This window comes from Pezoporus occidentalis, unplaced genomic scaffold, assembly GCF_034315485.1.
Source record: "Pezoporus occidentalis ecotype Australia unplaced genomic scaffold, CSIRO_AGI_Poc_V1 ctg239, whole genome shotgun sequence".
Classification (NCBI taxonomy): domain Eukaryota; kingdom Metazoa; phylum Chordata; class Aves; order Psittaciformes; family Psittacidae; genus Pezoporus; species Pezoporus occidentalis.
The window spans coordinates 114,670-127,581 of record NW_026914275.1 but is presented as its reverse complement, the minus strand read 5'-3'; the positions used below and the strand labels follow the sequence as shown (position 1 = coordinate 127,581).

Genomic DNA, 12,912 nt, shown 5'->3' with positions numbered 1-12,912 from the left:
TAATTAACTTTTTTTTTTGCCCATGTTTGCCTGTCTTATAAATTCCTCTGACATCAGGATCTAGGGTTAAACAAATTGATACCACATTTCCAGTGTGCAGGCATGACACTGAGCTGACAGCCTCAGAGCCTCAAGTGTTTCAATGCACAAGCAGAGCAAACACAGAAGAAATTCACATTCAGCTTGTCCCACACTCTCCTGCCCAGCTCTCTGGGAGTCAGGCTCCGGACTTGAACAGGCTGTGTTGGTGGGAAACAGGGCAGTCCCAAAGCACTCCCACTCATTAGTGGTTTCTGAGGATGGCACTTCTTAGTGAATCGATCCAGGTATTTCTGTGTCAGGGTAATGGAATTATAGAGCACTGCAAACCTGGTAGGAAGCCAACTCCACGCAGTAGCCAGATTAAGTTGTCTTATTTGGTTAACAGTGTTTTGTTAGTTTATTAAATCCTGGTAGGAGTAGGAAGGTAAGGAGTGGAAAGAGCAAATCTTACAGATTCTCTGCTCTTGGTTGTTCACTTCTGTTTGTATAATCGTGGTCTGAAAGATGACCTGTGGGAACAAGCATTTAATGTTTTGCTATTGTTTCATCTTAAACACGTGCATTGCATTAACAGAGTAAGCATATTCTCTAGCTATTTTTCCAGCTTGCTGTTTTTATCACTGATGTGGAACGTAGAGCTTGTTTTCTTTATCTGGAACGAAAACATTAGTTCATCTCAGATAGCACAAGCTATTTGATCAACTGTCAGATGGTAAGGCATTATAAAAGCTGCTGACACAGTGCAAATTCAGACCTTTGTTGTGCAGCTTGAAAAGACTTCATGCCCTTGTTATCAGTTGCTTGAGATAGCCAGCTATTCCCTCAGCAGTGGCAAAGGAAATGGGAATTGGTTGTTCTGGAGCCCGATCCCTCTCACCTCACTGAGGCTGAGGGACAACAACAGTGTGAAGATTCTTCTCCCAGGTGACAAGTGATTGAAGAAACAGCCTCAAGCTGCACCACGGGAGGTTTAGACTGGATATGAGGCACAATGTTTTCCCCAAAAAGGTGCTCAGGCATTGGAACAGGCTGCCCAGGGAAGTGCTGGAGTCACTGTCCCTGGAAGTGTTCAAAAACCATGTAGATGAGGTCCTCAATGACATGGGTTAGTGGTGGCCTTGGGAGTGCTGGGGAATGGTTGGACTTGATGAGCTGAAAAGTCTTTTCCAACCTCATTTTTATCCTGAGAGTGCTTCCTGGTGTGAAAGGGCAGAAAAATCATAATTTCATATGAGTGTGGCCCTTCCTCCTGACCATGTTCTGCCCTGACTTCTTGGCCAGCCGATAGCTCTGCCCCACCATGCATTTCCTCAGCCCCGGAGAGAACATGGCTTAGTGCATTTTGATTAAAGGGTGAAGATTTGCCATACAGTACTTTATATTCAGGCCCACTGTGACTTCCCTGACATTAGGTGCAATCCCAAGCCAAAAATGACGATACTCTTAATACAGAATCAGAAAATAGAAGATAACATACTTTGCCGACAGCTGACTGCACATCAAAGCAGGAGCTCAGCTAACACCTGCCTTTGCAATAGGGGAAAATTCCTCATCTGCAATGTCCTTCATAGAGCAGTCTGGTAGCTGGTTCGGTTTGATGTTAGCAGCTACTGTGAGAGACCAGCCATACACCCAGACACCTTACACAATATTGTGGGGTATAGGTTTGGAAGCAGCTTGCCAGCTGATGTTTCTCAGTGCCTCCAGAATGAAAAGGATATCAAGAACTCAGTCTAGGGCAGTCAGCTGGGACTGTCTCCTAGTCCGAATGATTTTGGGATACTCCCATTTCCTCTAGGAATTATCTGTGACAAGACCAGGTTTCAAGGTACTAGTGCTAGAGGCTGTGCTGTCAGTTCGTTATCAGCATGTGCTAAATCATGTTCTCTTTAAAGGTATGTATTTCAAGAGAGATGGGGACAGGAACACCTGAAGCAGGAAAAACCGGGAAGCCTAAGGAAGGGGTTTCACTTTCATTGCACCATCTTTTTGCAAGGTATTTTTAACATCTGAGCCACCTCCAGGCTCATTTTGCTTTAGCTGCAGACACTGTGACATGGTTAAAGAAAAGAAAAAAAGGAGGGAAAAGAAAGAAAAAAGGAGGAAAAAGACCTCAAACCATGGTCTGAATTACATTGGTTTGTCCTGGCTGTGGTACTCATTAGCCTGGATGGAGTTTAGGTGGCTGGGGGCTGTGTCCTGGCATGCCTGGCAAGGGGGTTTCAGCAGGATGGGACTTCAGCAAGCCTGATTGCCTGTGCCATGTTCACCAGAAAACCCTGAGGAGGGGTTCTGGGCTGTAGATGTCCTGGCATGGGGGTCTGGACTGGGGCAGCTGGGGGTCAGTTTTGGTCTGGGAGCATGAGATGAGGTTTTGTAGCAGTTTGGAGAGGGAGGGGGAAGAGGGGAGAAGAATCATGACAGGTTTATCACAGCCTGAAATAGATTAACCTCTGGGAGGAATGATTTTGTAATAATTTGCATTTAGGTATTCTGACACATCCAAATAACCCCAAACCTTCTGCAAACATTGTAATGAATTCAATCTCCAATGTCCTGTGAGAGAGATAGAAATAGCACTAGTTACATGGTTAAAGGAGCCAAGGACTCTTCTCTCAGTACTGCATTCTGATATTTTCTTGTCATCATCCTCCTGCCTATTCCTTTCCACTTCAGGGCAGTTAATCATAAATGAGATATTTGTTCAATGCTGTTCTCATGTATTCTCTGCCCTGTCTCTGTTCCAAGAGGCCATGAAGGCAGTGGGTTACATCCCACCCCTACTTTGGCAGCCTTTGCAGGAAAGCTGGGTCTTCCAGGAAGACCCAGATTGTGCTGCACATTTTGGGTGCCAAAGGCTTGGGCAAGCATATTGTTTTCTGAAGGGAAGCGGAGCATCCCAAAGTGTATCTGCTCTTCCAAACGTATCTCAAATCCAGAGTGCTTAAGGCAGCAGGAGCTGGTATTGGCTGAGCTAGCAAATGCACCCCTGGGCACCCCTGTGCCCTGCTGCAGGACCTGCTTAGATGAGGGGCTGCAGGACAAGGTCTGGCAGAGGTAGCTGCATTTCAGTGACAGACTCATATGGGTCTGACCCAGAGTTGGCCTGAATCACTGGGACTGTATCCGTTATCTCCAAGCCCTCTGCTTGCTGCCGGTTTGACCTCTGCTGTTCTCACTTGCTTTCTATAAAGCTCTTCCCAAGGCTGGGAGTATGGGCTCTGGAGCAAGCAGTTAGCAACGTGCCAGCTGTATATAAGGGGTGTCTTGTCTGGCGCAGCAGCGGAGAGGAGAGCGCACACTGCACCTTGCAGATTTACTCCTCATAAAACACCTCTAGCTCTCCACAGATATCTGCAGATAATCTGCCAAGTGAACCCAGGGATATTCATGGTGCAGCTTCGGCAATGGCATAACAGCAAGTCAGCAAACAAATGAACTTTGAAATGGAAGGAGAGCAAAAATACAGGCTGGAGTGTGTTTATTTTGGAGTCAATAGGACAGGTTAACCCATAATGGTGACTGTTTCCAGGGTGGGTCAGGTTAGATAGCAGAGCAAGCAAAGCATTTTCATAGTGCTGTGAGACTGTTTGGTGTGTGCTGAGTTTAAATTACAAAGACAAATGAAGACAAAGACAAAAACCTTGCTTCCCACCGAGATAAAATGCTGTATTGCTGAGTACCATACAGATGCCTGCAGAAAGCTAAGACAAATGTTGCTTCAGAAGGAATTATACCAGCTCTGAGTTCAAGCATTAGAAAAATTCCACATTCGAGTTGCAAGGTGTATAAATGTAGGCAATTTTAGCTATGGATGTGACTTCTTCCCTTGCTCTCTGTTTCCCCCTCTGTCTCTTTGCCTGCTCTGTTCGGCAGTGCCAGCTGGCGGGAGGTTACTTGAAGCTCTGCTGGCACAATGAGGTGTTGGACTCGGGCCATCCTGCTGGAACACGCTCCCTGTTTTGCCCGGCACGGCAACGGGGAGGGTTTGTCTGGTCATGTCACATTGTAATTAGCACGCCTCACACTTCTGCTGCTCCTCGTTGTTCATCTGGGAGCTCAGACACAGGACAGGACTCTTCCTCCCGTCCACCTTCCTCCTGCAGGCAGGCCCTGCTTGTCCCCAGAGGCAATGGCCACACTTTCCCCCTTCTTTTGTTTCTAACAGGGATCCCCTGTGGTCAGCAGCGCAATGGACATGTGGTGTCTCCTTGCTGCAGCCGCCGTCTTTGCTCGGCTTGGTTTGAGGCCCTGAGGAGGCTATTGCGCAGCCAGGCTCTGCTGGCGGTCGGCTCCCTGAGGAGCTGGTTCCCAGTGCTTTACCTTGGTTTACCACAGTAGGGCATTTGTGAAGGGCTGTTTGGGGCTTGAACCTGCAAGCCCTGGTAGGTTGTGCTGAAGAGAGGAGTGGCAGGAGCACCTTTGGGTGCTATTGAGTGCAAAGCTTACAGCACCAGGGCCCCATCTGCACAACTTGTTAGTCAGCAGTGGTAAAGGCAGTCTTAGGGAACCATTGGGACCCTCTGGGATCCACCTCCTTGTTTATAGGCCTTCCAGAGAGGCCAGGTGCTGAAAAGGCCTTGCTTTGTCCTGAGAGCACCAAGGGCAGTGTGGAAGGGTGCATAGTGCAGGAAAACAACTGTCAGCACAACTTTGTTCCTCATCAGAAGCCCTGTGGCAGCAGTAATCGGGCAGAAGGGGCTGGGCAAGAAGAAGGTTTGCAATTTGCTGTGGCACGAAACAAAGCTGTGTCTTGTCAGAAGATTGCAGCTCCCTTTCTCTGCCTGTCTGTCACACGTCAGCTGTCCTCACGGTGCAACATTACAGAAATGAGCTGTTGCAATAATCCAGTTTATGAAGAAAGGAAAGGCTTAGCCAAGCACTGTAACTTAAATTGCATTTGGTATGGCGAGCATTGAGCTCTGTATGGTGTTTGTTTGACTCTTAGTTTCTATACTGAAGCGAGTTGCTGCTTTTCCTGTTGCTTTGATGTACTCACGGAGACTTTGATGGGGGGGTGCCCTAATGGAAACAGGAGCCCACAGGATGCAGCATCTTGCTTGATCTCCTTTGCACCAGGAGCATGGCACAGGCCTGCCGGTGGGAGTTCCTCTCCTACAAAAGCTGGTGAGCAGCAATTCCCGTCACATAGGCAGGAGGCTTTTCTATCAGTGCAGGTGCACATGGTAACCTGTTTTCCAAGGGTAGGCTCACCCCAGCACCCTGCAGAGGCTGCTTCAGAGCGCTCCGTGAGCAGGGACCCAAGGGCCAGCAAAATGCAAACTCATCCTGAATGGCTTATGCCTAAAATACACTGGAGGACTGCACAGGCTCAGGATTTGAAGCTGTTGAGACACACACAAAACGTGATTTTAAGTGTATGTTTCAGCTCAGCTGTGATGCAAAGATAGCAGTCCTGTCTTACACCATTTGGTTGTAATCCCAACCGAAGTATGTTATGCATGGTGACTTCTTCATAATTTATCTCAGTGCATACTTGGAACAAGGAGGGGTTTTATTCTTTAAAAAGAAAAAAAAATCACCTTTATTTTATTTTATATTTTATTTTATTCAAATGAATTCTTACTGCTGGGTAAGGAGAAACACGGGGTGTGTTTGCAGGTGGATATATCTTCCTTTGTAAGGATTCATGCGAACTTAGGCAATTATTTTTTAACTATTGCTGACTCTGCCTATGCAAGCACTTGCTTCTCCACAGTAAAGAGGTTGCAGAGGGCAGGAAGAGCTCCCATACTGAGGAATTTTTCAATTGGACTGTCCAGTCCTCTTGCCTTTCCTGTCCTTCCCTGTAGCAAAGCATATATTCAATCAGATCTTGTCAAGGCAACCTTTTTTGGGGTGATTTTATCTCTTTTTGGGAGATAAGTTTTTCATAGAAAATGTCAAAACATGGAAGGGAGTTAGCTACCCAAATTCCATCTGTCTTTGAGCACATCTGTCTTTTGAAAACATCTCACTTGTCTCACCTCTCTGGTTATGGGAATGCCTTCTCAGGGTAGGTTGGAGGGGGTAGTTTGATATGGGGCACGTTGGAGTTGGGGTAACTTTTTGACAAAGTAGATTCAAACAGTTGTTCTGATATGCCTGTTAAGTCTAATGAGGACAACCAATATGTCATTTAATCAGACCTCCATGTCTTCTGGGATTCTAGGCAGAGCCAAATTCTAGGGCAGACTTGGAGCAGGAGACACCTGTATTTCCCTTCTTGCCCCACGTTTTAATTTTATCTCCTTCACTCATCCTTCCCTTCATAGTCTGGAGTGAGAAAATTTGTACCTGCCTTCATACCAACCGCTATGCTAATGCAACATAACTCAAATTAGGGAGTAAACACACAAAGCCTGATGTAGGTCCAGGTTACTGGGGAGCTGGCGTATTTTTATGCTATGTTCCTTTTCCAGACCTGGCCATTCAACTACATTTTCTGTCATTTCAGGGGAGCACCTGCGAATCTGCCCACAAGGCTATACCTGCTGCACCAGTGAGATGGAGGAGAACTTTGCAAACAAAAGCCGAAGTGAATTTGAAGCCATGATGAAAGAGGCTGGTCGCTCTGTGCAAATGACCCTGACAGCACAGCACAGAAGCTTTGACAGTAAGTAAAACCTACTCGGTTCCTCCCTGCTAAGGATCCAGACACTTGCTTAACTTTCCAAGCACTGTTTGAGTCAGGAATTTGTCTTTGACACTCCTTCCTCTGCATCTTCCTCAAAAGTTTGTGTCATGTGTTGACCTTCAATAGGAATTGTACCTCTGGCAGTGTTTTGCAAGACCCAGTCATTTTGAGAACTGTTTCAGTGGTTTCAGTGAAGCCACTGAATGAGGCTGGCAGGCTCTCGTACCAACAAGTTGTGTATCTTGGCACTGACATAGCTTTTACAAGCATGTTGTAATCGAGTCTTACCACAGCAGCATAACATTTGAGGTAGTGATGTAAAATTTGGCACTATGCCTTGAGCTGTAAGTTGAACAATATGGTAGAGGTGACTGGATAGCCTACAGTAGACGGGGAGGGTTTAAGGAGGCATGGATTTTTCTTGTCCTTTCCGTATAGATTGCAAATGAAAAGGTTAGTTCACATTAGAGGCTTATAATTTTCAGCTTCATACATACATCAGGAATGTTGTACAGCAGTGAAGGTCTTAGAGACTGTGATATGTAAGATGTTGGGGACATATTCTCCAAAGTATCCCTTCTAACATGCTAAGCAAAGGCTAAGGATGGCTCTCTTGCTTTTATTGTTCCCTAAAGAATCCAATCTGCAGTGCACAGTAAGCCTCAAGGTCTGAAGGCCACTGGAAATAAATGGTTTATTGGCAAAATTGAGATGACCTATGATTCAGAAACTGTATCCATTATCAGATTTTAAAGAAGGTCAGACATTTAGAATCACAGTCCTCCTAACTTTATCAACAGTCATCATTTGGAGTTACTGTGAAAAGGAGTTGAAGAAAGAAGCTATAATAGCTGTAAAGGTGGAACTGAAAATTTCAAGCAGTAGATAATAGATCTAAAGAAATAAGCCTGACCTTCAGGGGCCTGACAACCAAGATTAAGTGCTTTTATACTAAAAGAAAAGAAAAGGTAGTGCATCTCTGCAAAATGCATTGTAACTGTGTGGCCACGGTTGACCACAGCAAAGGCATTCCATTAAAAGCTCAAAATTAATTGATTCTCATCTGCCTTCAAAAGTGATAACCAGGATTTTCAAAAGAGGCTTACAATGCTGGTTGCTCAGACTGATGTCTGAATGGGACCTGGTATAGCTGTTGCTGAGCACACTCACTGACCTCTGAAATCCAGCCCTTCACAGGGTTAATGCAGAACCTCCACCAGCCTTGGCACCCTCTCCCTCCACTGCTTATTGCAGCATTGGCTGGTATATCTGCTCTTTATTTTTACCGCTGAAAAGAACATAGTTGTATAGCTATCAGTGTTAAGAGTGTAAAAGTTATTGGCAGCTTTGAGGATTATATGCATGAGCAGAAATTACCTAGTGAAGAACTGGCTTAACATTTGAGAAGAATATAAGAACCAGTAAGACATTACATCACCGAATGATGTTTTGGTGCATTAGTAATAGTAACAGCAATAAGAATAGTCATAAGCAAAGCCAAGTATATGAAAGGGGGGATACCTGTGCTGAGATGTCAGTTAGAGCTGTAAGGACTTTCCTTTGTTTTTGTTCCCCAGCATTTTACAAGAATAGAGCTTTATTTCTGTGCTGCATACCCAATTTTCTTTTAAGCATCAAACAAAGAAATTGTTCAATAAGCTAGGTCTTCCTTTAACAGACCATAATGCACAGATCATTGGTGTTTTGTAGTGGAAGTAACCTCACTTGAGCCCACAAGGCCAGGAAGTTGTCTCCTGCTCCCATTATACCTTTTTAGTTTGCCTAACTACACTTACAATCAATATAGAGTATATAATCCATGCAAGACATGATTTAAAAAACAAAATCATATTGTGTGTGAGTTTCAAGCATGACTTTATGGGCAGCATTACTGTTTTTTCCTTTAGCTACTGCACAGATGGTTTAAAATTGAGGGAAGGGACTTCTGGTGATGGGGCAATGGAATCACCTCAGCTTCTGAAACAATGCTGTAGAAACTGCCTTATCTTCCAGTTAATGCAATGAATCTCAGAGTAAGGAAGACTTTTTGCAGGTAGTGCTGTTGAGAGCTGTTCGATAAGAGTATTTTAATGTGGGATTGATGAGTTCTAATCTTTCTGGCATCGGATGCCTGGTTTTGCTGAATTTCCTTAGCAGCAGGTTAGAGTGCTAGGTTTGGGGTTGCAGAGGTATCAATGCACAGCTTGTCTTCATGATAGAAATTTTTGGCCTCAGGAGTGGGGGGAGTCTCCACTGCATGGGAATGTCCAACCCTTTCTTGTAGTACTTTCAGCCTGGAGATCAGATTATGCGTATATTCTCTGGTAACAGGTGTGGCACATCGAACTTTAGGCCTGGAACTGTCTTGTTTAGATTCATCACAGCAAATCTTGCTTCTGTAATCTCACTGCTGATCACAGGCAATAGTCTCTACTTGTAAATTGCCCTGAAGCTGCAGCTAGAAAATAGCAAGACCACAGCAATCTGCCTCTGAAGTAATACTCTTCATGCCAGTGTTCAACATTTTGCTTTGGAGAACAATTCATCCTTGCAGGTTGTGGTGTGTAGAGCCCTAAATTGTCAGAGTGCCTCTGCTCTGAGCTACAGCTTGGTCCCATTGCAAGGAATTATCTGTTATTTCAGTCTCAGTGGTTACATTTGGGGCAAACGCTTTGTGGCCATGGGCAGAGTGTCCTTTATCTCATACAAAGTATTTTTAGAGAAAATACGCAGATGAAATATGATAGGAAGAGAGAGCAAGAGGAAGTGGTGCTTCGAGTGACAGTGAGGGGGTGCAAGCAGCAAGGAGCAAGGCTGACTTTCTAGTCTTGATGAAAGCTCACTTGCTCAGAGTCTAATCCTTGTCTCTTGTCCCCTTTTGTCTCCACTTAAATCACTTGTTAATAATACTGCAATGCTGTGCCAATCTTTCCTTCCCAATCGTTTTGGTACACTTAGCGATTGCTCTCTGTGTCACTGCTGACCTTTAGCTGTGAGCCAGCAAATCTGTCCTTTCAGAATTGTTTCATGTTTTCAGGAAATATCAACAAGCCAAACCCATAATCTTGGCTTTTATTCCACCCTGCATAGTCTAAAAAGCAATTTGTAGCTCTCATAAATTCTGGGATTTTTAAACTGTGGCAATCAAAAGCGGATTAAAAATTATGTATTTTGTAGGTGGCTGCTCATTGGAAAGCTGATGTCATGTGAAAGCTTTCATAATGTCCAATGTTGGTAGCTGGAAATGGCATATGCTGAAACACAGACTGTGCAGATAATTAACAGTATTTGAGAGTTAGGCAGTTACATATTTCTTGTGGAGATGAATCATACTTCTAAATGTTACAAGGTGGGGAACATCCTAGAAGCTGTTACACACTGATGGTTAAAAGTTTAGAGATTTATAAAGGCTCCTTGTTTAAAATTCAACCAAATGTGTCTCTGACAGAGGAACTGACTGATTCAGTATGTAGGGTTTCAGCCCCTAGAAGGACTATTTGGGGAGAGAGGCATATATATTTACATATAGTAAATATACGTGTGTATAGTACATATTTACATATAGTGTGGATGCTTAAGGCAACTGAGTAAGCCCAACAGAAAGAGCTGTGTCCTACCCTACTGACTTTAAACCCAGACTACAAAATCCAGAGGTGAATCCAAATTTTGCAGGTATTTTCTCAGTTGATGATAACACGAACCAAGCCCCACATTTTAAAGTATCTGAATTTGGTGGCCCAGATTTGGCCCAAAAGGTGTGTTCTGAAAGATGTGGGACTACTCTGTGCAGAAAATGACTGGCGCAAGACCAAAGCGGTGATTATCTGAGTCACGGGGACTGCAGTGCCTGTGTCCCAAACTTGTTGCTTCAACACAACTGCTCCATATTTGCCGTGTCCTGCTGCCACTGCTCAGATGTGAGTGTTCAATGGTGGCACCGTGGGGTTTGGCCTTGGTGAAGTGCTGTCTAAAAGTTAGTGTTTATGTAGAAATGTGAAAGAAATCTTCTAGGGGCTGGCTGTAGCTCAGAATATGGAATTGCTGCTGTGTTTTGAAATCAGTTCCTTTGTTTCAAAGGTTGTAGAACAGAGCACTTTGGAGTCAGTGGTGTCCCTCTGGCAGTGACAGTGTACTTGATAAGCTTGCTGCCTCCCACTGCTCCTGGCATCAGCACTGGCTGCTCCCTAGGGCCTAGCATTCAAGTTTGGACTTCGAATGTATTGCTTTTGATCCAGAAACCCATCATTAGCTGAGAACACTCTTTTCTTGTGGTAACTTCCCTCACTGGGGCTCTGCCCCTGAAATTGTGGTGTGTGGCCTCAGCTGGTGGCTTTGGCCATGGGCTCAGCTCTGTGCGAGAACGCTGACCTCTGGGGCATCCTCAGGCATGGTGGGAACACTGGGGGTGACTTGATGGCTCACCTCATGTTTTGTGCCTCATTAATTGTTTTGTGCCCTTTCCTGCATTGTCTTGGGTGGCATCATTCAGAAGCAGGCCAGTTGTCCCCTAGCTTCACCTTTGTGGTGCATTATTAAAAGTACTTGTAAGAGGGGCTATCAAAGGTGATTTCTGCGGCTCCTCTCTACTTCTCTCCCTCAGGGTTGGTTTTGGGACAAGATAGAAAGAGAGAGAACATCCTTTAACAGGGAAATCAAAAAGCAGGCTCCCAGGCAGACACAGGACAGAGAAACAAATAATGGGTTTCCCTTGGAGGCCTCCTCAGAAGGAAGGCAGCAAGCATCCATACTTACCTCCTTCCTACCGCCCTCCCCCCGCCAAAGGAACCACCTTAAGAAAAGCCCTGCACAAAGCAGGATTGATGCTCATTGGGCTGTCACTCCCCCTGCAGAAAGAAGATGCTTTCATGTGTGGTGCTGAGCATCTCATTTGGTATTTATGGTTTCCTGGAATGGGGTGCGGCATCTACTGAGGCACATTCCTGGGCTAGGCAAGATTAATCCTGACAGGTAGCTGCCTCAGGGAAGTAAACACTTAGGCTCACCTGTAACAGCTCCAGCACCTGGAGTTTTCTCTCCCCTCACAACCACTTCTCTTCACATTTAATCTGCAAGGCTCCATTGCGTGCTGCAGTGTACATTGCAGTGTGCATGCAGCACTCTGCATAACAGATGGCACAGGCACGATATTCTCTTCTGTGGAAAGAAAAGAGAACAAAATAAGGCAGTGGCTTGGGTGAGAGAGCTGCACTGAGGTGCCTCTTGCAAGGGCTTGCACACTGCAAGAGATGAGCTGCTTCCTCCGTGCAGAAGTCAGATTAGGTATAAAAGGTAGATCAGGCATCTCGGTTTCAGCAGCTGCCACCATGTTTTGTCCCACACTCAAACAGCTGCCTCTGAGTGCTCAGAGAACAGTGAAATGTGCATCTGCTTGGGGACAGGAAATAAGGCACCTGCTCTTCCAAGATACTGGATGACACAGGCATATTTTGCAAGAAATGAGTGATGTCCAGATAGTCCTTTCAGAAGAAAGTGTCTCTTTTAACATTCAGGAATCAATGCACAGATCTCTTTGAAAACCTCTGATTTCACAGAGTAATCAGCCAAATTTTATTGCAAGCACTGGATGTTGCCTTCAGTGACTGAAGAAGCATGACACCCAGATGGCTGGGTGGAGGTCAGAGCAGTGGAACAGGAGATGAACAGCTGAGATTTTTCTGAAATGGCTCTGCAGAAGAGCCTGTGTCTTGCCAGTTGACACTCGGCCATCTTCCAGCTGGCTTACTAGTTTCCACCAGTTTCCACATGAAGCTCTTCAGCTCTCTGATGCTCAGATGCTACTCTTATTGCAAAGAAACATAGGTGCTCTGAATCAGCTCTTGAGTTGGTAATTACCCCCCAGCTTGGCATTTGCCAAGAATCACATCTCTGCTCCTAGCCAGGTGCTGTAGTAATTTGGGAGCATCAAGGGATTCAGTGGTAAGGTGCTGTCCCCACTTACAGATCAGCATACACAGTGTGCTACTGAAATATGTGGCATGTCCTGACATAGGAGGTTGTGTTATTTTGAGTACTTCAAGGTATCTGCTTTCATTGGAGATGATAGAATTACTTTGTTCTTTCTCACCAGAAATGCTTGCAGCAAACTGTTGATTCTGCTTGATTAGTTATTGGCACTGAAGTAGCACATCTGTAGGGCCAAGAAGTTTCTTGTTACTGTAGTTCATTGCAGAGCATCCTGCCTGTCTGGACTCAACCTGTGGTCCAAGGGCCTT

At 45.1% G+C, this 12,912-nt stretch overlaps 1 protein-coding gene across 2 annotated transcripts in view; it reads left to right on the top strand.

The window, feature by feature from the left end:
* Positions 1-12,912, top strand: part of GPC1 (glypican 1) — a 199,506-nt gene that overhangs the window by 95,594 nt on the left and 91,000 nt on the right. For both annotated transcript variants that reach the window (XM_062622041.1, XM_062622042.1), the window contains exon 2: positions 6,500-6,658. In XM_062622041.1, the coding sequence (XP_062478025.1) occupies positions 6,500-6,658 (159 nt within the window). The remainder of the gene's footprint in view (positions 1-6,499; positions 6,659-12,912) is intronic.